Genomic DNA, 27,250 nt, shown 5'->3' on the forward strand with positions numbered 1-27,250 from the left:
CAGGGCGCCCGCGCGGGGGCTGGGGTGGGGCCGGGGGCGGGGATGGGGCGCGGCGTCCCCCCCCGCGGGGGTGTGTGATGCTGCGGTCCGTGGCTCAGGCAGCTGGAGCAGGGGGAGCTCAGGAGAGAAGATGGAGGACGCCAGGGTCTGGCGCTGGCCCGCTGGGCACAGCTGGGCAGCCTTGCGTGACTCTGATTCGGTGCCCAGCGGCGTCGCGTCCCTATCATACCCTCAGCAGCAGTCAGAGCTCCGGTCGGTCACCTGGCTCCTTAGTCGGTCAAGCCCATCACAGCTTCCACCTACGACCTAGGGGACGCTGACGTCCAGTGCCCCTGCCCTCCGGGATTTTCATAACTGGCCAGCTAAGCCCTCAGCACTCTTGCTAGGATAACGCCATCGCCCTTTGCGTGGCCTTCCAATTTGAGCAGGGAATTCCACTAGGGTACAGCCTTAGATCCTCCTAGTGTGGAGGGAAACACTTCCCACGCGTTCAGATGTCATTACTGGGTTATTCTTGGGTGAAGGACTGTGCTTCCCCATCCTTCCCTTTCATTCCAGATACAGCAAATTATATTTTAAAAACCCTCTCCCGCCAGGGTTAAAAACAATAAAAACAAATGAGAAAGTATAGAGACAAAATTATTTTAGTCTTTTAGTACATTTTTCACCCCTCCTCCCCCAGAAAAAAGTCAGACTTCTGGTTGGACAGCGTCAGATGTCACTGAGGTGACCCCAGCCTGTTTGCAGTTCCCAGTCTTCTGTGTAGGAGTCAGCCACTGCTACTGGTTGGAATCTGTAGATCATAAGCCCGAATGAAGTCTTGAATGTTTTCTATCCTTTCCTCACATAGAGGTAGCTACTGTGAATATCAGAGACAAGCTATTATTAAACACGTGTCTCCAGTCCCAGAAATCTGTGGTGGGGAAATGAGGGGGCAGGCTCCATCTATGGTATTTTTATAAACTTGTTTTTAAAAATTCCTCAGATGGGCACATTATTTCAGGACTTCAACATATTTCAAACTGACTCTTATCCCCTCCAGACACTTCTAATGAAAGACACATCTTCAACTTCCCCCAATATATGATCCAAGTAGCACAGTTGCAGAACTTGAGAATAGAAACTGAAGAGGTACAGTAACTTGATCTGTTTTCCCACCCATTAAACAAGCAAATATATTCCTCTCGCACTCGTCCATCAGTCACCAGAATAAAGGGGCTGGGAAATGATGGTCTGGTTCCTTTTAGTGTTGACTCCTCATTAGATACTGCCTGGAGGCCTTGGGTATGAACGAGAAGTCCAGCAGTTTGGATGGATCAGTAGCCGTAACCACCAGAGAACTGGTCAGCCTAAGACAGGAGGGGACAGAGAATGAATGAGTTTCTGATATATCCATCAGCTAAACTGCTATACATTCCCTGTGTCTCTTGATGTTTCAGAAAGCAGAAGTTTGCATATACATGTAAACTAAGGAGAGAACTAAGATGCAAACCTAAGGAACCAAGATAACTAATATGTTTTTGCTCTGACCTTGGACATAGTATGTCCCTGCATTTTCTTTCAGTGGCTACTAGTCTCTGCTTCTTCCCTGCCTCAGAAGATTCATTCAAGGTCTCTGTGTGTTTGCTTTCCCTCTTCCTGTGTATAGCTGCTGCTCTTTAGCTACTCTTTCAAACTATGATCAAAATGAAGCTTCAGGACTACAAAACCATTCTAATGTCAAGACTGTGGGATCTAGAAACCCCTTCCCCAGCAGTTCTCATAGCGCCTCTCAGTAGGGGTTTCCCCATGAACAGGAAGTAGCGGTCAAGTGAAAACAGTTAAGCTCCCATACAGAAGAGCTAGATTTTAGGGGGAAATGGCTAATTTCATCTCTATCCATCAGATAGAACTAAAATTCCTGATTAAACTCTTGCCTAAAAAGGAAATTAACCATCTTTTTAAAATGTTCATGTTGTATTTTTAATTATGGGGTATATGTGCATGTGGAAAGCAGATTTCCAAGGAGGTGCTGAATTCTCAGGAGCTGGAGTTACAAGCAGTAGTGAGCTGCCATGAGGTGCTGGGAACTGAACCCAGGTCCTTTACAAGAGCAGTATACACTCTTAATCACTGAGCCATCTCTCCAATTTAATGAAAATTTAAATATTAGATCTTTTTCATAAGGAAAACCACCTCAAAGTTTGGAACATGTACTCAAAAACAACCAGATTCAACTTTTTCAAGGAATATAATCAAACCAACTAAGAACAAGGACTCCATCCTTAAAAAGGGCATTTCTCCTTTTAGGAGATTAACCATAAACAAAATGAGTCCCTCTTAATGAGGCCTGTTTCCACAGACTTCATATTGAAGTTCAGTCAGGATTACAAATGTCCAAGTTCAGTATATTTACCTCAATTATTAAAACCAACTTTCAGTGAATCGATCAATGGTTCCTAAGCCAAAAACAAAACAAAATTGTATCTGAATCCCCCCCACACCCCTCCCCAAACAAGTCAGGTTCCAAATTCACTCTGTTCAGATTCCCCTTTCACCTCAGACTGTCACTCATCTAGATCTACACAATATGGACAGAATACCTATCCCACGAGGGCCAACTAAATAAAAACTGTTATTTAAAATTCTTAGAATACTGCTAAAATACAGCAGGTGCTAGGTAAATATTTTTGCTGGTTCAGTGGTCAAATTGGAGCCTGAAAACTCAGAATGCAGATCCCGAGCCAATTAATCAGTCTTCTCACTCTGAAAGAGGCAGGTTTTCTATTATCTCATTCCAAGAACCCTCAAGTAGATAGCCCTAAGACTAATGACATATGACAAAGATGCCTATTAAACTTTGTTTTTCTAGACTTAGAACCCAAGAAGTAGAAAGCAGTTCTGCTGCTGTCAATTGCCTGTCCCCAAGTAAGACTGCTTAAAAGAAAAAGAAAAAAGACAAAATCCAGAACTTTCTTTGAGGACCAGCAAGACAAATACACCTCTAGGACTTGTCTGGAAACATTACCCCCTGGCTCAGTTCTGCTAAAGTATCCAAAGCCTATGGAAGAAAACCACCCAGTATCTCGCAAGTAAAAATTATTTAAATAAAAATTTTAAAAAAATCCAGAACTTTTAGCAGAGAATGTATAGTTAAAACGAAACTTCAGGCTTGGAGTAGTGGTCCATGCCTTTCATCCCAGCACGGGAGGCAGAGGTAGGCAGATCTCTCTGAGCTGAAGGCCAGCCTGGTCTACATAGCAAGTTCCAGAGCAGTCAGAGCTAGAGACCCTGTCTCAAATAAAACATACTATAAATAAAAAACTAAAAAACAAAAAAAACCTTAAAATTGGCAAGTTAACATCCAGCATGTGCACACACACACACACACACACACACACACACACACACACACACAAACCCAAAATCACAACAAATAACCAGAATTGGCTAGAATGGTGGCACAGGACTACAATTCCTCTACTTGGGAGGGTGAGGAAAGGATTGTAGAGTGTTGAGACTAACCTGGGCTACAGAGTGAGTATAGGTCAGCCAAGGCTACTTAGCAAAACCTGAGGAGTGGAAGGAGGAGCTACAATTAATACCAAAAAGTAGTGGCCATAAAGAAGTGTCACCGCTCAACATCAGCCTCAATACAACCATGGGAGAAAGCATACCCCTGCCAGAAAAAAAGGGAAGGCTTGCCAGAAGGACAGCACAAGTACTCTCCTCCCTTTGACTGGAGAACCACTCCAACATGTCATTGCTAGCTGTCTGTTTTAATTGGCAAGATGAAGAGGAAAACAATAAAGATTTCTTTATTCCTGAACACCTATTTAAGTTCCTTGACAACTTGAATAGTCAAGTCCAGCTGGTATTCGAACCTGATTAAAAGTATTTTTTACAAAAGGTCATGACCCAAGACTTCAAAAACTGAATCTAAGTTCATAGAAACACATTTTTCATCTTAACTCTTTTTGACTATGTCAAAAATCAACAATATACCTATCAGTTTCATTCATAAAGCATTTGTCAAAATGCTAGCTTCCATTTTATAACTCTTGGGTGACAGAATACCTAACAAGTAAGAGCTGCAGGTATAACTCCATGGTAAAACATTTGTCTATCATGTGATAATTCCTAGATTTAAGCCTCAGTAAGTAAAAAGGAATAGTGAACAAATAATAAGCAAAACAGCATAGGCCACAGAAGGAAAGAAACAAACACAGGTCAAAAATACACCAAGAAATTTGATACATCTGGAAAACACATTCAGGCACCAGCACTTCTCCTTGGGCACCTGTTCCTCACTCCCCTGAGATGCCCCAGGTCCCTAGAGCAGCAGATAACTTAACAGTCCTACAAACTTAGTTGGCCTCGGTTATATCATCAAAGCCTCTAAAGTTGCTGATTTAGACAGATCCCTTCTCAGTGGCTACTGCTTCTACACCAAATATATTGAGAATAAAGTGAAATTCATCAGCATGATGCCATCAATCTAAAAATACTATTTACATGTAAAATTTTTACTAATTGTAGTACCTCTCCAAAAGTTTTTATGAAAAGTGGAACAAAGCCAAACCTATTTTGTAAGCACCCTTTACTTCAACAGAAACAATCCTCTTCAGTTTTTCTTCTACTGGCCCACTTTGATTTTCAGTCTGTGGAGGTGGGTTGTTCCTCAATTTGTGGTAGTGACAGGAAGAGGGAAATCAGGAAACCAGTGTTGAGGATCAATGCAGCAACTTCTCTGGGTTAAAGAGGTGAACAGCAAACATCACAAGACTAGCCAGATTAGAGTCTGGAAAAGCTGTTCTGGTCTAGAAAATAAGCCAAATGAGGGCGACAGAAGACCAGGTAAGCCTAAGATCTGACTCAGCTTCCAGAAGCGGGAATGAACTCTTTGAAGGATGTTTCTTGACCTTGAGTCTCTGAACTGTAAGGTACATTTGGTTCTCCAGTCCAGGCATAAATGATATGAAAGGGCAGGTAAGTAGTTCTCTCTACAAAGGGACAGAAGCTGTACTTAATATTTCCTTTTTTCCCTCAGCCCATCATTTACTCTTTAAATTGTAATAATATATACCTGCTGTTGTCCAAATACTTGATCCTTAGTTTCCGTGCACACTGGCAGAGGGCTTTCTGCTCAGTTTGAAGAAATTTTAGGACAGGATAGCATTCGACTCAGGGGATTAGTACTATGGCACGCAGGAAAGACTAGCTATTTCTCTGACGTACCTGTGGCCTCAAAGTATACAAGGCTCTACTCTACTGACAGAAGTTTGGGGACCTGATCCTGCCCTCTGCTTTTGTTTTACTAATCTATAGAAGACTCATCCCTCCCCTTCCAGCTGTTCCCTAACTTCCTCTTTCTTCCCATCTCTTCTTTCACTTTCTCTCAGCTTTCATTCAGCACTGGAAGCTCAGTTGATGGTAGTCACCCCGAGGCAGCACAAATGCTTCCTGTGCACTAAGTGTAAAGCCCACTGCTAGGTTTGTAACACACACCATTTCTGGTCTGGGTATTCACTTCAGATAGGAACGTCACAGTGTAGTTCCGTTCCACATATGAAAAGTATTTTAGACTAACTCATTAAACTACGTATAATCTAGGATGAAAAACACCCCTTACTGATACCTGTATGTTTGAATTGGTAACTTAGAGCAATTTGTCTATGGCTACATAGGAACACTTAAAAAAAACTAATGCTAACACCTGAGGAGGCCCCCATACATGTTTAATACATTACTCTATTTCAATGAAACAGTTATTCTGATCACTTATGAAAGCTATATGAGCCAGGCGGTGGTGGCGCAGGCCTTTAATCCCAGCACTCAGGAGGCAGAGGCAGGTAGATCTCTGTGAGTTCGAGACCAGCCTGGTCTACATAGTAAGATCCAGGACAGGCACCAAAACTACACAGAGAAACCCTGCCTCAAAAAACCTAAAAAAGAAAGAAAAGAAAGCTATATGAAAGTAGCACACGCCTTTAATCCCAGCACTTGGGAGGCAGAGCAGAAGCAGGCAGAGCAGAAGCAGGCAGATCTCTGAGTTTGAGTCCAGTCTGGTTTACATGGCGAGTTCCAAGACAGCCAGGACTATATAATAGACCTGCTCTCAAAAAAAGTTATACGGCAGAAGGTTGACTTAGTACCATCTACCAATCTTCTCATCAGAGAACTATGAAAATTCAAGCTAAATTCAAGCTAACTTAACCAAGGATAAGATGAGAGGTTTTCATTGCTGGGAGAGATCCAACACTTGCTTAGCATAGATAAGGAACTTTGCTTGAACTCCAGAACAAGACAAGAAATCAGGGGTGAGATGGCTCAGCGGGTAAAGGTGCTACTGCCAGGTGTGACCATCTGTCCTTGATTCCCACCAAGCTGTCCTGACTTTCCACACTTACACTACAATACACACACACACACACACACACACACACACACACACACACACACACACACACACGATGGAATAAAACATTAAAAATGGGCTGCAGAGAAGGCTCAGTGGTTAAGAGCACTGGCTGCTTTCAGAGTACTGAAGTTTGATTCACAGCATCCACATCACGCTTACAAACGTCTGTAAATCTATAAATTTTAGGGAACATGACACCCTCTTCAGGCACCAGGCAACTCACATAGTGCAGACATACAGGCAGGCAAAACATTCATACACGTAAAATAAAAATTAAAAACAAAGCCAAAAACCTAGTGGGATGAAAACACATCTAAAGGAATTCAAGGAGAAAGGGAAAATGACATCACAAATCCAGTACTTCAAATCAGCAGTGTATTCAGTCTCTCCTAACAGCTTCACTTAAAGAGAAATGGCTTACATAGTCCCCAATCAGGCCATGATGAGAATTCAAAATAGAAAAATGCACTGAACATTTTGAAAGGCTAGTCAGGGCATCTCAAGGACAACCTTCCCAGTTTACATGAATTTAAATCAGTTGTAGGCTATATTCAAGCTAAGTATAATGCAAACATTTTTACTGCAAACTAGAAATAGGCAAGTTCACCAGACCAACTTTAAAAACTTGCCTATCCAGAATGCTTAATAATTCAGGTCAGCCAAGTGGTGGCACATGCCTTTAATCCCAGCACTAGGAGGCAAAGGCAGTCAAGTCTAGTCTAAGAAGTGAGTTCCAGGACAACCAGGGCTATACATGAGAGAGGGGGGAGAGGGGAGAGGGGAGGAGAGGGGAGAGGGGAGGGGGAGAGGGGAGAGGGGAGAGAGAAAAGAAAAAGAAAACTAATCCCCCTGCCCCCCCCCCCATTCAATTTGGGTTTGCTTTTGTGGATCTAATTTACTAATACAGACTTGAATATATGCTCAGCCAATGCAGAAGCTGGGGACCTAACTCAGCTGGTAGAATGCTTGCTTGCTTGCTTAACATGCAAAGAGGCCTGGGTTCTACTCCAAGTGCTTCATAAACCAGGCATTGAAGTCTCTAGACCCTGTAGTCCTAGCACTTAAAGGGTGGAGGCAGGAAGATCAAAAGTCATCTTTGGCTACATAGCAAATTTGAGGTCAGGCTGGATGTATCTCAAAAAACAAAAACACAAGTAGGGATCTTTTGACATTTACCATTAACAGGTCCTTTGGCATCCTACTGTCTTTACAGGGCTGCTGCCTCCTTACTGAGTGGCTGGCTAAGCCCGACCTCTGTGTGACCTGTTGTCCTTCCACGGGGCCAAAAAAGGGCAAAGGCTTTTCTAAGCTCTGTTCACTGCACACTGGAAAGCCAGGAAGTCAAGCATTTCACTGTCTTGGAGCTGGGCTCTAGGCCAAAACCAGGGTTGAGAACACAGATCAGACAGTACCATGGGACACCCTGGTGGCATGAGGTAGTTACTGCAGATGGTATTCACTTTTGTTTCTTCTAAAGAAATTCCCAATTGAAAGGGAGGTAGAGAGAAGGGAGGGGGGAGCTAGTTAGTAGTAAGCAGAGGATCTGGATTCATGTTTTAGTCTTACCATTTTTAACATCTGTAAGGTATTTCTTCAAACTCCAAAATAAAGTTAGCATTAAATGAAAAACTGTCAGCACCATTTGAAAGTTAGCCATTACTTTAAGAGTCACCAAATCCACCAGGCAGTGGTGGCACACACCTTTAATCCCAGCACTCTGTAGGCAGAGCCAGGCAGATCTCTGTGAGTTCGAGACCAGCCTGGTCTACAGAGAGAGAGAGAGATCCAGGACAGGCACCAAAACTACACAGAGAAACCCTGTCTCAAAAAAAAGTCACCAAATCCAGGTTTGATGGTGCATGCCTTTATTCCCAGCATTTGGGAAATGGAGTTTAAGGCCAGGCTGAACTATGTGATACCGCATCTAAAAAACAAAACAAAACCCAACCACAATAAACATCATATATACATCCTATCCATTTTCCCAATAAAAAGAAGAGAGAACAAGAGCATGAAGCTGAGGCTGCTACTCTGGGAATAAGCCAATTCTGACCAGAGGACACATGCATCACAGATCTAAACTAAGTAACTCATTTGCCTCAGATTTTGCAAATATATTCACATTTATTCTGTTGTGCATGATGGTGTAACTGGGCACATTGCAAGAAATTCAGGAAATTAAAAAAACAGGTCTGGCTCAAAACCATCTGTAACTCCATTTCCAGGGGATCCAACAAGCATGCATATGGCACACATACATGCATAGAGGTCAAATAGTCATATATGTAAAAAATATTTTAAAGAAACCCCCAAACAAAGAGCCATGTACCTGGCAGTGGGCAAATATACATTAAAACTTTAACAATCTAAAGAGAATGCATTTAGTTCATACATGTGACATCTAAACATGCAAAAAGCAGAATAGAATGCCACTAGTTCAACCAAAAACTCTTCAGCTATTAGCTAATCAAGAGATAATTACTTGTTTTTGAGGTTCACTAAGTAGCTCCAGCTGACCTGGATTTCCCTATGGAGATCCATCTACCTCTGCCACCATGCCTGACACTTAGTTGTGGTTTTGTTTAAACTGTTTAAAGATTTACTTTTATGCCACAAGAGGGCCTCACATCTCCTGGAGGTGGGAGTTACAGGCAAGATGTAGGTCCTCTGGAAGGGAATCAACTGCCCTTAACCACTGAGCCATCTCTCCAGTCAGCTGGAAGAATTTCTAAGTTAAAGGAATGAGTGCGTTGTGGAGATTTAAATGAGTTAAGTATCTGTATTCTGTGTTGTTTGGCTTTGAGTTTTCTCAAAGAGTTATCAGCCTGAAGACTAGGGTCAGGACCTGAAGTAAGAGTTTCTAACCCCCCAAACAACCTTATATGCTAATGTATAAATTTCTGTAATGTTACCTATTTGCTGTCCAACAAAAATACTGAGGAATCTACAGTGATTCTGGGGAAGGGCCACTAAATTCAGGTCATATTTAGGCTTCCACTGTAAGAATCCAACTCAGGGAAAGATGAGAAAATGAGACTTTAGAAAGTACTTAGGAACAATGCCATCATAGTCTTAAAACAAGTTGTCACCGGACATGGTGGCACATGCTTTTGACCCCAGCACTGGGAAGAGGAAGGCAGATCTCTGAATTCAAGGTCAGCCTGCTCTACGTATAGCCTCTGCATAAAGACTCCCAAAAAACAAAAATCAAACACCCAATGGACTATCACAGCTATCACTGTGTAGCCATCTTCCCTTAGCTTCCTTGTGCTGAGATTATATGTATCACCAGATTGATGCCACCTACTAGTGGGTTTTTGTTTTTGAGATAGTCCTGCTCTATATAGCTAGCTCATGATGACCTAGATGCTCCTGTCTCAGCCTCTGGAGTATTGGAAGGCTGGGATTATACTGTGCATCACCAATCCTGGCTTCTTGTCATCAAGACAGTTGAGATGTGGCCCAATATTAAAAATACAATCCTTTTTATAATCTAGTCAGTTAACTAACAGAGCGCCCATACCACTTTTCTCTCTATCATTTCCTGCCCATTTAAACCTGCAGCAGCCCTGCACTTGGTTCTTGGGAAAATAGCCACTAAAATCCCATTGGATGGCAAAAATTAACATATAAAAACATTAAAATAAATTGAGGTGATTAAATGCATCTTGTAGAAAATTACAACTAAGTATTTAGCAAGTGCAAGAGATCTGGGTTTGATTTCCAGCATCCACATGCAGGTTCACAACTGGTCCCAGCGGATCCTACACTGCGTATGTGGTGCAGAGACAAACATGCAAGCAAAACATAAGATACTTTTTTAAAAGTTCCTAAAAAGGCTTTGGCATGTTGACTTTTCAAGATCAAGAATAAGTATAACTTGAGCTGAACCTTGAGGCCCGTTAAGATTTGAGGCAGTGAGACTGCTAATGAGGAGTGTATTAAGCAAGCAGACACACAAAAGCAAAACCAAAGGGTCGGTCAGTTAGCATTCCCATGTCAAAGGGACATGACTTAACAGTGATTAAAAACTGGAACGGTAAAATATAATTGACAAATGGTAGTGACATTTTAGGAAGATCGTATTTGATAGCCAGGATGAAGGCTTCTCACTGAAACCAGGTAAAATACATCAGTAACAGACCTGAGTACAGACAAGAATGCTGAAATGTCAAGTGGGGATGTGCGACAAATTTAAGCAACAAATTTCCACTCCGATTTCAGTGGCACTTGGGAGAATTTCAAGTTGAGAGTTGAGGTCAGTTACATAGCGAGACTCTGTCTTAGAATAAATGAACTCCAGAACTAGTCTGGTTCAAGTCAATAGACATGGTGGCACGGAGGGTGAAGAATGAACTTGGCTATTACCTCGCTGAAATTTACTACTCTTCTCACTTCAGGGGAAGCAATTTTTTTTCATTTTAGTTGTTACAGTATGTTTACTGTACAACTTACCAACATTTTACATTTCTAGTCTTATAATGTGCTATCACTTTAGTATTCTGTAGCTAAAATCTCCAGGGCATGCTGTTACTGGTAAATATATTTGAGCCCAGGACTACAGTCATTTTTAGGTTTCCATCCCTACTTGCTACAGCCTGGAAAGGACCCCCAACTTAACTCCTGAAGTCCTCTAATATTTCAACAATCTTGTCATGTCCTCTGACATTTTAGCAATCTAAACTTAGCCCTTCTTTTATTAAGAGAATCATCTGTGTAATGAAAAGCTGGAATTTATCAAGCTTTACACTGGGCGTGGTGGCGCACACCTTCAATCCCAGCACTGGGGAGGCAAAGCCAGGAGGATCTCCGAGTTCAAGGCCAGCCTAGTCTACAGAGCGTCCAAAAACTACACAGAGAAACTTTGTGGGGGGTGGGGGGAGAGGAAGAGTTTTATCTGATGTAAGTATAGCCATTAGAGTGAACAGGAAAAGGGCAGAAGACACCTAAGACACAGGTGCAGGATTCCTAAAAAGAATCCATTACAAAGGGAATTCAGAGTGCCTCTTTTACATGTTAAATTGATTCAAGGAGACCAAGCTGGCCTTCAAATGGTAATCTTGTCATAGCTTATCTGAATGCTGTGGTTACTGTGTATTATCACCATACATGGCTTAATAGTGTTCAAACTTGCAGCCCCATGTATAGCCTCCAGCACTTTTAATAAGCAGGGAAATACATCATATAAATTTGATCAGTGTCTTCTCAACTGCAAAAATAATTTGTCCACTTACAATGTCTTGTTTTCCAGGGCTAAAGAGATGGCTCAAAGGTTAAGAGCAATGGCTGCTCTTCTAGAGGACCCTGGTTCAATTCCAAACATCCACATGGCAGCTCACAACTGTCTGTTCTAACTCCAGTTCCAGATGTCAGACACCCTTACACAGACATACATACATGCAGGCAAAACACCAACACATATAAAAATAAAAAGGAGCTGGGTGGTGGTGGCGCACGCCTTTAATCCCAGCACTTGGGAGGCAGAGGTAGGCAGATCTCTGTGAGTTCAAGGTCAGCCTGGTCTCCAAAGCGAGTTCCAGGAAAGGCGCAAAGCTACACAGAGAAACCCTGTCTCGAAAAAAACCAAAATAAATAAATAAAATAAAAAGGAATCAATGTCTTATTTTTCCAAGTGGCAGTTTTTTTTTTTTTTTTTTTAGCAGTTCCCACAGAAAGGAGCATGCATTTGTGTCCTTTCCTCTGTGGGTGATTTTGGGGGGAGGGGAGAATAAAATTGGGACAGAGAAGCTAATGGTAACAAACTTTCACTCTCAGTAATCTCCAGCTCTTAAACGGTCAGTAAATAATCATGTCAAAAGACCTGTCTGTACTGGGGCTGGAGACATGGCTCAGGAGTTAAGAGCACTGACTGCTCTTCCAGAGAACTCAATTCCCAGCACCCACATGGCAGCTCACAACTGTTAACTCCAGTTCAGGAGATCAGACATCTTCATACCAATGCACATAAAATAAAGTTTAAAAAATTAATTAAAAAAGAGGTCTTGTATAGACTTTTTGGTCACAGCACAGCCTGCCTACAAGATAACTAAACTGACAAGGTTGGGTACAAGTTATCATTAAAAGTTCATTAGAAATACATTACTCCTAAACCTGCCAGAGAGAAAAAGATCTGGAAGTATACCTACTTCCTGTTATTCTAATTTATAGTTGAGTTCCTCTTAGGGTAACCACTATTCAAAACCTACATGGATTCCAGTCATGTAAAATGTAGAAGAGCATTGCTCATTGATTACAGGAAGAAAACCTAGCCAAACCGCCTAACTTCACGGGTGATTAATAATACTGTAATGGCATTGCAGTAAAGCTCATTTCCTCAGTTTTGAAGCAGAGCTCCCTCTTGTGGCCAACTGATTTTCCCTATTACTTAATAAAACCACTGCAGGGAACAAGTCATAGATACTAGTGGTAGTTAAGTATCCTGTATGTCTCTCAATTGCAGACCCCTTCACCAATAGCTTAGTTACTGTACATCTTATGTTATAGAAATCAAGATGTTTACTGCCTCCATCTTTTTTTAAGATAAAGCACTCAGCTAAAAACTCTGCTTTACTTACCTAAATGGGAACCTCACAAATAAGCCATGCATGACTTTTCTTTCCTCTGTAACCCACTGACACTATCAAAATGCTGTAGGTAAGTCTTAAGTTGTACATAGCTCTGTGGTAAAGCACTGACCCAGCATCTGAGGCCCTGGGTTCAAATTCTCAGCACACTAAAAAATACTGTTACCTCTGGAGTAGATTTCTGGAATTAACTTGTAGAGAACATCAATTTATTCTATTTTCTGTGTACTATGAAGCCAACAAGAAAATATCCTCCCTTTGATCCCTACAAGGCACAACCAAATTCTAGATTATCAAACAGAGCTTCCTAACTTAAAAACAAAAAAACACCAGCACTCTGAAATTCTCAACCATGGAAAGTTGAGTGTTAGTTTAAATATGCTGTTAACTTCTTTGCTCTAAAGCAAAAAAAAATTTTGCAAGATTTATTCAACAATTACAGTAAAACTTTTTCTGATCTCTTCACATTTTAATCTTTCTCATAGAACCAGAATGGGCAAGGTTCCTTAAGACTGATAACAGACTTTGGAGAGATGGCTTGTTAAGAACACTCACTGCTTTTCCAGAGGACGTAGGTTCAGGTTCCCAGCACCCCACAGTTCACAACTGTCCAGTCTCCAGTTCTAGGGGAACCCAGCGTTTTCTTCTGGTATCCAAAAGCATCACTCACACAAAGGACATACTTACGCACAGAAAAAACACTCCAACACATAGATATAAAAACCTTAAAACAAAAACCCTACAAACTCTGAAATCTAAACCCCTACCCTTAGGACTGCACTACATGTTGTGGGTATATTCCCTTCCATGAAGTAAACAGTCTGCCAATGTCAACTATATAGTAACAGAATACACTAGGTGGGGGACACCTTTTCTTCTAGTATCTGATTCAGTCTAAAAGGATGGAGAACTTAAATCTCAGTAAGGGTTCCAAAGTAACAGCCTTTTATTCACTCCCAAAATGACATAGCAGCACTAATCCTCTGTAGTACTAGTACAATTCTACATAAAACTCCTTGCCCGTCGAGATGTATTTGGGACTCATGGTTGTTCATACTTTACATGAAGATCTTACCACATATACCATATATATAAAAATACCTTCAAAAATGCCTGTGCAATTTTGTAATCAAGAGTGCACTAGTATTTTTGCTGGCAAACTTGTTAGTGACATTAATTACACAATGAAGGTAGCATTCTGGTCAGATTTTACATTCAACTGGCTCAACAATCCCCAGTATTCAGGGGCTTTTTTTTTTTTTTAATGATTTCAGAATTGCAGATTGTCAATCTGTCTTCAAATCATGATAGAAATAAGTCACAGTGGTTGTTACAACAGAACTCAGTCTAATACTTTCTCTCCTTTTAATTCTATTTAAATACGTGTATTTTATTTCATTTGTAATTTAACTACAAATTTCATATACAAAGCAAAAAGGCAAACACCAGAAACTGACCTTGACCACAGGAAGCTGCGAACAGCACCAGTCCTACAAAAGCATGGTTCATAGACAAAACTAGGAAAAGCTGACCTTAGCTTTTATCATATGCAACTCCAGAATTAAGATGGGTGATCTACAAACACTCAAAATTACTAAAAAGCTTGGGGGGGGACACATTGCAAGAGAAATTATTCATTCCAAACTTTAGTTCTTAAAATTCAGATCCCAAACTAGGTATCAAAATATGTCTTACCTTTGTCTCCAGTAGGATGAGCTGAACAGCAAGTTGGATTATTCAATCAGATGTTATGCAAAGTACTTGCTTAAAGAGATTTAAGTGCTTTCTTGGTTAGAAAAACTAATCAGAGTCCCTACAATATCCTAAGGGAACAGAGAAGGGGGGGTGGAAATCAAGGTAGTATTTTTATTTCCAAAATGGTATAAATTGTTAGTATGGGTATAGGCCTATTTAAGACTTAAAATTTATTTTTTACAAAAACTGCTCTCTAGTGTTCAAACCCAAGCCTGTATGGCAAAGAATACTTTTCTCATTTCCAATCTAGGGCTGAACTACTTAAAACAGATAACCTTGAATAGAGACCATTTTTTTGGTCCTATTTCCAAAGCATTCAAAATAGCTCACATTTGTTTATATTTAGCTCACATTCACCTTTCAAGATTATTTTAGTAAATTGGGCATGGTGGTTCACATCCATAATCCCAGAGTTAGGAGATAAGATTGCTTTGGAGTTTGAGCCCAGCCTGGGCTATATACTGAATTCTGGGAAAGGCTGGACCAGAGCAAGGCCATCTGGAGGGAAAACAACCCACCAATTGAGAAGTTTCCTCAATATATTTGAAAACATTATATTCACATTTAAACTTTTAATCATGCCATGTTTAATTATGCTAATTCCTTAAAGATCTTTTCAAAAGCAAATTTCTGCCCCTTGGTTATATTTTGAATTCTGTAACTACAGCTACTTAAGCTGAATGAGTCTACATTGCTTTACCTAAAGTGAAACCCTAGTTTTGCACTCAGCACCTTCTCTTCCAGGAGTCTTTTTTTTTTAAAGTTCATTAAAACATACAGGTTGAGTAACCTCATGCAAATTTCTTGAACCTATCAAGATTCCTGGTCTCCCCTATATGTTATCTTATATCTAAATAACCTGAAATTCAATCTGCAACACAAGGGAAAGATTAAAGATCTAGCTATTTCTACTGGGATACTGATGAGTGGTTTATTCATTCTAACTAGAAGGAAATCAGAAACTTGGGATTTTAAATAAAATTTCCATACTCCAATCTAAGCAGGGGCTATCAGATACAACAGTAGAGTTAAGATAGAATTGCTGATTTAATACAGAACACTAAGTTTGGGGACAGAATACTCTTTATGGCTTAAAAGATTTACAAGACATTGATTCACCCAATAAGCAGTTAATCTGCCAGCATACTGTCCACAATTCAAAGTTTTGCACTACATTCTAATTCCCCTGCTAATGTTAATACAGGATTTGAGTTTCACCAAGGATCTCAATGGTTACCTCTAAGCTAATATCTAAACTCACTAGCTATCAATCAACTTTGCACAAAAATGTATTTGCCTAAAGTATTACCAAAATAAACAGCACCTATAAGTTCTTAATCACACTTTAGCAAAATATGAAAGCTTAATTTCCAGACTATTACCCCTACATAATTGTACTACATACATGACTGCCTTACACTCAGTTTATTATCCCCTTAAGACTTCCACAACAGTAAGAGACAGTTATTATCATTTATTAGAATTTTTAATTTACTAACACATAGACAAGTCAGAATCTTATCAATTTAAAGAAATAACTGATACACTAGTTACTCAGCAAAATTTTACATGAAGAGGAAAAAGGACAACCATGCATCGTTTTTTAAAAAATGTTTATTTTTCAAAGAAAAACGGCAATAGCCAATTGGAAACCTACTTATTCTTCAACTCCAATTTTGTTTTCTTTAAATTTAGAAGTGACTTACTGATTTACTATTTTAAACAAACCCCCCCTTTCCCCTTTAAATGTTTACCATCTACTCGTGCTGAATCCTTCCAAGGAGATTGCTCCAGCGTATATCTCCAGGTCCTCGCTTTGCTCCTTTTACCAAAAAATGCAAAACACAATTCCATCGTGCATCTTAAGGGCTCCAATCGTCAAAAATAGGAAAAAAACTCTTTAGAATAGCCAATTAAGTTGAATGAAAAAAAAATCCACACGAATGCGGTTTGGTTGGGGCAGGAAGGAATCCACTCCTATGTTCCTGGTAATCTGATCCCGCTCCATGAATCCTGGTAATTCATCCTCCCTATCCTATCCACATTATGATTTGAATCCAATGATCCAGCTCCAAGGATTGGGATCCAGTGAGCCCTCTCCAATCCAAACCTTTATAACCAGCAAAACCAAAAAAGAGGAGGCAAAATGTTAGATACTGTAATCAAAAAAGGTTTCTGGGGAATGATGAGTTATGTCTGTCATCAGTTTAACAGATGTACATCAATAACTATCAAATTCCCCAAAACAAGTTTCTGTATGGTGTTTAGATAAATTTTAGAAACTTAATCATTATAGAGACTAACTGGAAGAAGCACTTTATATTTACAGTTCAACTGATAATGCCAACACTTGTTATTGTACAGGTATCACAGGTTTTGTGGCTGCAAAGTTATGTAATTGAAGTTTACTGGTACTGCTACCCACCTAAGTCTAAACTAAATCTATTGCTCCCATCTGCAATTTAGCTTGTAAATTAAAGTGTTTTAACATGAGTCAATTATGAATATTAAAAGGGAAGGTGAGACTTAAAGTACTCCCAACTAGATTATCTACACTAATACGTTGGAATTCTATATTTTGCTGTCATTTTGTCTTTAAAAAATGAAATAACAACGCTCTATCAGTCACACAGAGGACATGCAGATTTAGCAGTATTGATATTATACTCTGTTTGGAAATAGACACCCTGTACCCACATGTACACCAACAGCAGGCCACACATTAACAGTTGTAACTAAGCACTGTGACAAATTAGCCATTCTTCCCACATTAGTCCCTATTAAAACAAAAAGGGGGGGAGGGAGCAAATAACTGTTACAAAATGGGCAATTTTGCCACAATTGCCAAGGTTTAAAAAGCAAAGCAATTGTAGCTAAAGGTAACTGCATTAAGATGTTTGCAAGTGTTTTAAGGTAGATAAAAATTTTCACCCTTGTCTTTTAGTATAAGGTCAATACTGCCAATTTCATCTGTGACAATAGCACTTGGAGTCATACCATTGCCTCCATTATTGATCTGATCCTCCTCAATCCTCCTTTTGACAATCCTAAAATGATTGAAATGTGCTCCACAATCCTTAATCCAAAGCATTCTTAATCCATCTCTTCAGATATGTCTACAGAAAGACACATGAAAAGCAAGATAAACATAAGAACTTCCCCAAGTAAGATAACCACAAACACCCCCAACATCCCATTTCACACAAACCAGAGCAGAATAGACATTTACACAATATCACAGTCTGAAGAGCATGGAAATTAACTAAATTTAAACAGTCCTGTCTATGACATCACTTAAAATACAATTTACCAAAGACGTGAGGGGAATGTAGATGTTAGGAGCAAGGGGATATTACACAAGAATGCAAATTCAACACTTTAGCCCATTCTGAACACAACAGCTTGAATTAAAAAAAATGAAAAGATTGTACTGAGTAAAGGAAAACTGTATACAACATGGGTTCTACAAAAAGTGTCACCAATCATCTTATGTACGAGAGCGAGATCTGCTATGACGGGGAGAATAGCGTGGTGATCCTCTGCTTCTCCTTGGGGAGTAACTGCGACTCCTGCTGTTGCTTCTGCTACGGCTTCTGCTACGACTACGGCTTCGAGAGCGAGATCTTCCATAACTTGGACTTCTGGGCCCATCAACTTTAACCCGGATGTAGGCAGTTTCTCCCTATTGGATAGACAGAACTTTCCATTGAAAGATCTCAGCTTTCACCTGTCTTCAGACATGCTGAATGAATACAAAGACAGACCAGGTCTCTGGTAATTTACATGGACACCCTTGCCTGTATCCTTACCTTCACATTCCACTGTTAAGAACACTGTATCCAATTCTGGCCAAAGAAAAGAATAAGTGTATAACCTACCTCATGAGATCTAAACTTAGTGTTATCCAGTTTTCGAACTGCATACGTCATATCTTCTTTCCGTACAAACTCCACGACACCAGTGCCATCTCGGTAAACATCAGCATAACATACATCACCTGCTTCACGCATGTGATCCTTTAAATCCTGCCAGCTTCCACTCGGAGGCAGTCCTGAAAAAGTGATTTCCCCCCACTTAATGCTAATTATCCTGTTCCACGTTAATGTATAATGTACATCGGAACAAAGATTATTTTAAAATACTTAATGATTGTACTTAAGTGTTTCCAGGTAAAGAGCTGGTAAGAGTCTGAGATCCAGAGTCCATACTTATTTGTAAAGGATCTTCATAGGCTAGTACTGCAACCTAATTTGGGTTAAATCACCACCACAGTAATCTTTATTTACTAAATTCACCCCAAAGACCGAAGCACTTTAAGACCCCCGTGGAAAAGAAAAAAAAAAAAGAAAGAAAGAAAAGAAACCAGACAGCAAAACTTGTCGTTGCCAAACCAGTCCCGCGGGGGGACGACGTCTTTTAACCCACACGGGAGTCAACTCACCAGAGACAACCACTCTGTTTTCGGACCGCCGGGAGGGCGGGCCATAGCGGCCTCTCGGAGCTCCGCCGCCGCCGCCCCCGCCGCCGCCTCGGCCTGTCCCGCGGCCGCTTCGGGGGAACTCCACCCGCAGACGGTAGCCGTCGTAATCGTAGCCGTCGCGACCGTACACCGCATCTTCCGCGTCTCTGCGTGATCACAGAAAGCACCAGGGGGATGAGGGAGCGGCCCGGCCCGGCCGGCGGGCCAGCCGACCGACCCCCCGGCCCGGCTCGCCAGCCACTCGGGAAGGCGCGGACGGACGGCGCACATGCGCACCCACGGCGCCGCCGGGGCCCACATGCGCCGCATAATAGGGCCGGCCCCTCCCCCACCCAGAACCACGCCGGGCAGGCTCCCGACCACCACGCCAGCCCTCGGGCGCCTCAGTTTCCCGCTCCGGGGCTGCGCATGGGCTCTGGGGACGTCCGAGGCGGCCAGCCACCGGAGACAACACGCCGACTTCGGCTCCTTACTCGACTCCTGCAGGGGCGATAGCGCCTCGCTCCCAGCCTCGGAGCCCCTCCTTCCCTGCACACCCCCCCACCGCCGCCGCCGCCGCCACCCCCGCCCCGCGTTATGTTCAGGCCTCGGAGCCTTCCCCCCCCCACACACACCCCAACTACTCCAGCCTCTATCTCCTCTCAAGGCCGCCAGCCCCACGCTGCCTCACCGCGGGTCCTCGAACTCAACGAAGGCGAAGGGAGGTCCCCCGCGGCGGTTCTTCAGGTCGATGTCGCGGATGGCGCCGTATTTGTAAAACACGTCCTCAATGTCCTTGGTTCGGATGTCCGGAGGTAGGTTACCCACGTAGATGCGGCAGTCGTTGTTCCCCGCCGGGCCACGGATCACACCACCTCCTGACATGGCGGCGACGGAAAAAGCGCGGACTCGAGGAGAGAGGCCTTCCCACCAAGCCTAGCGTACGGCAGAGCGAGCCCTCAGCGGCACCACGTCTCCCGCGGCCCGTCCAAAATGGCGCCTTTATCAGCTCGGCGCACTGATATGGGGGGGGGGAGGGGGCGAGAGGAAGAGAAGCCGGAGGAAGCGGCCAGGCCGCCTCAGTGCGCACGCGCACGGGCCGTAACGGGTGCTGAGAAGGGCGCGCACGCGCGACGTCACCCTCCGCACGGAGGGGAAAAAGTCCCTGGCGCCCCGGGGCTTGCGGGCTGCCTGCTGGGTAGCGGAGCGGCCAGGCGTTTGGTAAAAAAATGGCAGACTCTGGCGGAAGGGGTTGTCGACGCCCGCCGAGTCCAAGGGTCGTCTGTCTCCACAAGCGTGAACCCTCTTTTATAGCAGCCCGGCGCTCTGATTTGGTGAAACCTAGCCTGCAACCGTGTCCCGCCATGCTCCGCGGTGGTAACGGCCTTTGGCGGGAAAGGCGACGGGGGCGGAGCCAGATGATGCGGAGCTGTTGCTCCGGAAACCTGGGCGTCTTCAGCGCTTGGGCTGGGCCGGCGGAGCTGCAGGTGATTCGTTTAAGAGCTTGGGCGGAGCTGTGTCTTGGGCTGCTACGAACCTGCGGTGGGCTGCGTTTTAGTCAATTAGGAAAGTGTCTAGGCGGATCCTCCACAACTTCCCGAATGAACCATGCCTTCGGTTTTTCTCTTCCTCCTTTCAAAGGACGAGAAAGGAAAAGCAATGGAGTAGATGCGAGGACTGTAACTTCTAGAGACAACGGTTGCATCTCAGGGCTGAGATTCGGCTTGTGTGCTAGACTAGGGAGATAAGAACTTTTTTTGCAGATTGTCTGAAATAAGAATATTTATATTGGATACCAAGATTTTGCTTATTTGTTTTGTAATCACGGGAATGGAATTTAGGGCCTTATGTGTGAACTCATACGGGTATTCAGCGTTAACGAATTCGAATTGGAATAAGAGCAAAAACAAGCTGAACTTTGTAACTTGTGGCTTCAGTTTCATCACTCCAGAAACTGAGGCAGGAGGATCTATGCTAGCCTGTGGTACACAGTTCTAGATCAGGCGGAGCCATGTAGGGAAACCCTTTAAAATAAAAAATTGGAAAAAATAAAGCCAAAGCCTTTTTTTTTCTTTCGAGACAAGGTTTTTCTCTGTAGCCCTGGCTGTCTTGGAACTCGCTCTTTATAGACCAGGCTGGATTGGAACTCAGAGATCCACCTGCTTCTGCCTCCTGAGTGCTAGGGGATTAAAGGTGTGTACCACCACCTCAGAACTAAAATCAAAGCATTTCATAATCAAATTATACATAAAACAGCCAGGTGTGGTGGCCTGCCGTTAAATCCCAGCATGTGGGAAACAGTCTCCGAGTTCAAGGCCAGCCAGAGCTGCATGGACCCTGACTCAAATATGCTAAATCAGATCCCCACTGATTCCCACTCCACCCCACCCCGAAACAGGGTGTAACAGTCCTAGCTGTCCTGGAACTCATTCTGTAGTCCAGGCTGGCCTCAAACTCACAGAGATCCGCCTGAGTGCTGGGATTAAAGGCGTGCGCCACCACCGCCCTGCGATCCCCACTGATTTTAAGGGTGATTTTCTGCACTGTTATTTTTAGTTTTATTAGATTTTTATGTTGTGCATACTGTGTACTGCAGTGGTGGCTGGTGCCACGGCACACATGTGGAAGTCAGGAAATAAGGAGTCCGTTCACCCCTCCCCCCACGGGCTGAGCCCCAGAGATCAAACTGTCAGGCTTTTGAAGAGCACCTTTACTGGATGAGCCCTTCTGCTGCCCTTTTACATTATTGCTTGTTTACAACAGTCCAAGGATGTAAGGCTGCTAAAAATGAAACCATTAAATATTAAGACTGGCCGAAGAAATCAAGGACAGTGAGAATGGGGGAGGGGCACAAGTGATTCATAAGTTTCTAGGCAAAATGCCTGAGGTGAGAACCTATTGAATTCCTGGGAGGTCAACTGCAAATTTGACTAGTCTCCTAGAAGTCTCAGTGAAGAGAGGAACACAGTATATTCAAAATTTTAAGTGACTTTGAAATACAAATAAATAGTTCAGGAAAGGACAGTTTTTGTTGTTGTTAGTCATAAAAGCTAGTTAAAATGGATTTTATAGCAAGGCTTGGTAGCCTACATCTGTAATCCCATCCCTCAGGAGTTTAATGAGGAAGATAATGAGCTCATGGTGAGTCTGGGTTACATATGAGGCCCTGTTTCAAAAAAACAACAAAGGAAAACATGTCTAGTAAATGTCTTCATGAACTACAAACTCAGTTTGAAATGATCAAAGATGCTTGTTGAAATGTTGGGGAAGGGGATTTTTGTTTGGTTTTTGAGTCAGGATCTCCTGTAGCTTAGGCTGCCCGGCAGCTTCCTGCTAGCCCTCCTGCTTCCGTGACCAGCTTGAAAAGTGAAATTTTTGTTAAATCCTTAAACTCTGCGTGGGTGGTGGGTATCTAATCTCAGCCCTGGAGAGGTTGAAGGAGGAAGATAAGGAGTTCAGCGTCATCCCTACTATATTTCCAGTCCAAGGCTGGACTGATATGTGGGAGACTCTTATTCAAAAGCATGGTGAGGTACGCCTTTAATCCCAGCACTCTTGAAGCAGAGGCAGGTTGAGAGTTTGGGGCCAGACTGGTCTATGTTGTGAGTTCCAGGAAAACCAGAGCTATTTAGAGAGACCCTGTCTCAAAAGAGGGGGGAAAAAAAAAAGAATGCAAAAGGATAGAGCTGGGGTCCTGTGGTTTGGTTTCCTTTGGTTTTTCTAGACAAGGTTTCTCAGTGTAACAGTCCTGACTGTCCTGGAACTCAGTCTATCGATCAGGCTGGCTTCAAACCGGCTTCACCTGCCTGTCTCTGCCTCCCCAGTGCTGGGATTCAAGGAGTGCACCACCATTGCCTGGCTGGTCTTCTGTATTTCTATAACCAGCAAAATTGTTACTTAGCACAGTTCCATCACAGATGGTGATGTTGGGATAGTGTCTGAGAGTAAATTGAATTAAAATATAGCTTTCTTTCTTTTTTTTTTTTTTTTTTTTTTGGTTTTTCGAGACAGGGTTTCTCTGTGTAGCTTTGCGCCTTTCCTGGGACTCACTTGGTAGCCCAGGCTGGCCTTGAACTCACAGAGATCCGCCTGCCTCTGCCTCCGGAGTGCTGGGATTAAAGGCATGCGCCACCACCGGCCTGGCAAAATATAGCTTTCTTAATCTGGATTATTTTTTCAGATTTTTTTAAAAACATTTGTGCTGAGCTGGGGAAAGGGGGGTGGGGTGGGGTGGGGTGGCTCACACCTTTAATCCCAGTACTTGGGAGGCAGAGTCAGGCGGATCTCTGTGAGTTCAAGGCCAGCCTGGGCTACAGAGTGAGATCCAGGAAAGGCACCAAAGCTACACAGAGAAACCATGTCTCCAGACCCTCCCCCCCAAAAAAGTTGTGCTAATATTGACCTCTCTGATGATAACACTATTATTTTTACTACTAAGTAAAAAGACACAGCGTTCTAAATACTTGACTGGTAATTTCCAGGAAAAATTGATTTGGTCTACTTGTTTTACTGATAGCATATTTTCAGAAAATGAAAGAAACAATATATATAACTTCATCACCAGTAAATTCTCCATTAAAATGACTATTGATTATTTACTGACTGTTTTTTGAAAAATATGGAAGAGTAAGTGAGCAGAATGTTGTTTCCATGGAAACTTCTTGTTGCTGTCAGTAGATAGACTGATTATAAGGATTGTTTTTCATTTCACATATAATAAAAGCCACTTTCCAAGCCTAAGACATCTAATAATACTGTTGTTGTAATTTTATTCTAGGACTGGCTTCCTTAATTCTTTGATTCTTTTTGTTTTCTTTTTGGCTGAGTTGTCCCATCTTTGTTGTTCTGTTACTGATAACAGAATATGATTTTGCAAAAAAACAGTTCCTGAAATGATCTGTTACAAAATATTATCTTCATGTGACTTCTTCCTATTATAGCTCCTTTCCCCTCTTCCTCTGTCTTCTAAGGTCAAAATCAATTCAAGTTGAGGATTTCCTAGTTGAGTTAAGTAGTTCTTGTTTTTTGGCTGGTTGGTTGGTTCGTTTTTTCAAGACAGGGTTTATCTGTGTAGCCCTAGATGTCCTGAAACTTGCTCTGTGATCATGCTGGCCTTGAACTCAGAGATCCACCTGCCTCTGCCTCCTGGGTGCTGGGGTTAAAGGTATGTGCCACCACAGCCTGGCTTTGGGTTGTGGGGTTTTTTCTTTTTTTTTCCGATTTCTTTTTATTTGTGTGTGGATCTGTGTGTGTATTTGTGCACAAGTACAAGTGCCTATGGAGATCAGAAGAGGGCAGTGGGTCCCCTGGAGCCGGAGTTCCAGGAGATTGTGAGCTACCCAAGGGCACTGGGAACTGGGCTTGGGTCTTCTACTCTTGGCCACTGAACCATCTTTCCAGCCCCTACTTTTGTTTGGTTTTTTTGTACAGGGTCTCACTCTGTAGACCAGACTGGCCTCTGCCTCTCCAGTGCTGGGATTAAAGGTGTGCACCACACACTTAGCTACATTGATTTATTCTTTTATGTGTGTGGGAGTTTTGGCTGCCTGTATCTGTATACCATCTGTGTGCAGTGCTCTTGGATGCCAGAAGAGGGCATTGGGTCCCCTGGAACTGGAGTTAAGGACTGAGTGTAAGCTGTGTTCATTTGGGTGCTGGGATTGAACCAGGATCTCTGTTTTTTTTTAAATAAATGTTTAGTTTTGCAGTGTTGATGGTCGAGCCCACAGCCTCGGGAATGATAGGAAAGTGCTCCACCACTAAGTCATGTCCCTTGCACTCTTTAAAAAAAAAAACCCAGATTTTTGATAGCATATATTAATTAGTTGGGGTCTTTGTTATGACATCTTCATACTTGTGAGTCATATGTTTTGGTCATATTCACTCCAGTAACCTCTTGTTCATTCCCACTCTTCTTTATCCCTTCCCTCTTCCCAACTGGTCTTCCTTCTACTTACATGTTTATTTTAAAGATTTTTTAATTATATATATGTGTGTTATATGTATATGTTTGTGCACATGAGTGCAGCAGGTACTCTAGGAAGCCAGAGATGTTGGATCCTCTGGAGCTGAGATGACAGGCTTTGTGAGCCACCCAGTGTGGGTGCTAGGAACAACTTTGGTCCTCTAGAAGAGGACTCTGAGCCGTCTGTTCAGCCCTCATTTATTTTAAAATTTATTTATTTACTTTTGGTGACTCAATGAGTTTATTTATTTATTTATTTATTCGAGACAGGGTTTCTCTGTGTAGTTTTGGTGCCTGTCCTGGATCTCACGCTGTAGACCAGGCTGGCCTCGAACTCACAGAGATCCTCCTGGCTCTGCCTCCCAAGTGCTGGGATTAAAGGTGTGCACCACCACCGCCTGGCTCTACAAGTCTTAATGAAGGAGAGCTTCACGTGTGTCCTTGACTCTAGTCCTTTATTATGTATTGTGTGCAATATGCACTAATACAAGAGCCTCAGGTGTGCCTGAGGCGTCTTGTGACCAAAGTCATTGGATGACTGCAAAGCCCCTTCAGCAAAACAATCGCTGTCTTCCACACGGATTCTTCAAGGTCAAAGTACTTCTAAAAAAACCAGCTGTTTGGCCTGTGGCAGTGGCGCACGCCTTTAATCCCAGCCCCCCAGAAGCAGAGCCATGCAGATCTCCATGAGTTCAAGGCCAGCCTAAGTGAGATCCAGGACAGGCACCAAAAACTACACAGAGAAACCCTGTCTCAAAGAAAAATAAACAAACAAACAAACAGCTGTTCATTCTAATATCTACTCCACTGATTCTGCTAAATTCCTACAGCTTCCTATAAATCCTCTGGGAGTGGGCCATGTGAGCCCCCCTCCATGAAAGGATGTTGACAGTACTAATCTTGTACAGCTAATCCCAGTTCCTGTGGGTTCTAGAATGCAAGAGCTGGGGGCTGGAGAGATGGTTTAGTGGCTAAGAACACTTGCTGCTCTTTCAGAGGACCCAGATTTGGTTCCCAGCACCCACACTATGCAGTTCACAACTGCCTGTAACTCCAGTTCCAGGGAATTAGATAACTCCCTGTGGTATCTCAGGGCACCTGTACAATAAAGATATTGTACATTAAGTGAACCAGAAGTTCTCACAATTACTTTTCTAAATTAACTTGCAGAGATTACACCAGGCTTTTATTTAATGAATGACCATCTTGAGGTTAACAAACTATAGACCTATGGCCTGTTGTGTATACCTATGAGTTAAGAATGTTATATTTTCAGTGGTTGAGAAAAGATCAAAATTATATTTTGTGGCGTGAAAATCAAGTCCATTGTACATGTGTAAATAGGATGAAGCCATGTCCTCCTCTTTACGTATCACTTAGCTCTGGCTTCCAGCAGCAAAAGTGAAGTTGAGTGGTCGCAACCTAGATTGCATGGCTACAAGGCTGAAGTATTTACTCTCTGGCCCTTTTAGAGAAGAGATTCTGACCCCCGACCAAAAGGAAAAGAACTCCTTTTTGTAACTTTTCCTTAATTCAGATATTCAGCTGTGTCACGTGTCATGCCCTGTCTCTCTTATTGATGTTCTTGTCATGGGAAATACTCTGCCATTAATTGTAAACATAGGCCACTGTTTTCAAGTGATGTTTACATGCTTTACCTGCCTCTACTACGGGTTAGTAATAAAGTACTGAGAGCTGTGGATATAAACTCATGTGCTCTCTGCCTAGCCTAGGAGTGGAGGTGGTGGTCTGCTCTAGTTAGTAGCATTTTTTATAATCTAGTTGATTAAAAATTATCCAACATTTGTTGCCAGGTGGTCGTGACACATGCCTTTAATCCCAGCACTGAGAAGGCAGAAGCAGACAGATCTCTGAGTTTGAGGCTAGCCTGGTCTACAGATAGAGTTCCTGGACAGGCTCCAAAGCCTGTCTTGAAATACCAAAACAAAGAACAAACAAATCCAACATTTGTAAGAGTACAAGTATATAACCATTTCTTGCATTGCAATAACATTGTATCTAGTAAGTATTAAATATGTATTAATGCCCAACAGTTATTAAATTGGCATTAATGTATATAACACATA

At 42.5% G+C, this 27,250-nt stretch overlaps 1 protein-coding gene and 1 long non-coding RNA gene across 11 annotated transcripts in view; one reads left to right on the forward strand and one right to left on the reverse strand.

Moving 5' to 3' along the window:
* Window positions 1–628: 628 nt before the first annotated feature.
* Srsf1 (serine and arginine rich splicing factor 1) lies at window positions 629–20,201 on the reverse strand. 9 transcript variants are annotated; one of them, XR_008222510.1, is made up of 8 exons: window positions 19,890–20,201; window positions 19,181–19,365; window positions 18,618–18,790; window positions 18,235–18,421; window positions 17,737–17,855; window positions 14,680–14,807; window positions 3,505–3,551; window positions 629–1,349 (listed from the first exon to the last, which is right to left on the reverse strand). XR_008222510.1 is itself a non-coding variant. In XM_052758597.1 (5 exons), the coding sequence occupies exons 1-5, from the start codon at window positions 20,081–20,083 to the stop codon at window positions 17,833–17,835; spliced, it is 762 nt and encodes a 253-aa protein (XP_052614557.1). In that variant the 5' UTR covers window positions 20,084–20,201; the 3' UTR covers window positions 16,336–17,832. The 9 variants fall into 9 exon arrangements, 1 of the variants encoding a protein (XP_052614557.1); XR_008222507.1 differs by having other exon boundaries at window positions 4,562–14,807; XR_008222512.1 differs by having other exon boundaries at window positions 629–859; window positions 1,206–1,349; window positions 3,505–14,807.
* A 371-nt stretch (window positions 20,202–20,572) lies between these two features.
* Window positions 20,573–27,250, forward strand: part of LOC128122834 (uncharacterized) — a 32,876-nt gene continuing 26,198 nt past the window's right edge. The window contains exon 1 of one of the 2 annotated variants that reach the window (XR_008222514.1): window positions 20,573–20,685. This is a non-coding gene — a long non-coding RNA (uncharacterized LOC128122834). The remainder of the gene's footprint in view (window positions 20,686–27,250) is intronic. The other variant, XR_008222515.1, reaches the window with a different exon arrangement.

This window comes from Peromyscus californicus, unplaced genomic scaffold (genome assembly GCF_007827085.1).
Source record: "Peromyscus californicus insignis strain IS unplaced genomic scaffold, ASM782708v3 Scaffold_3__1_contigs__length_106647218, whole genome shotgun sequence".
Taxonomy (NCBI): domain Eukaryota; kingdom Metazoa; phylum Chordata; class Mammalia; order Rodentia; family Cricetidae; genus Peromyscus; species Peromyscus californicus.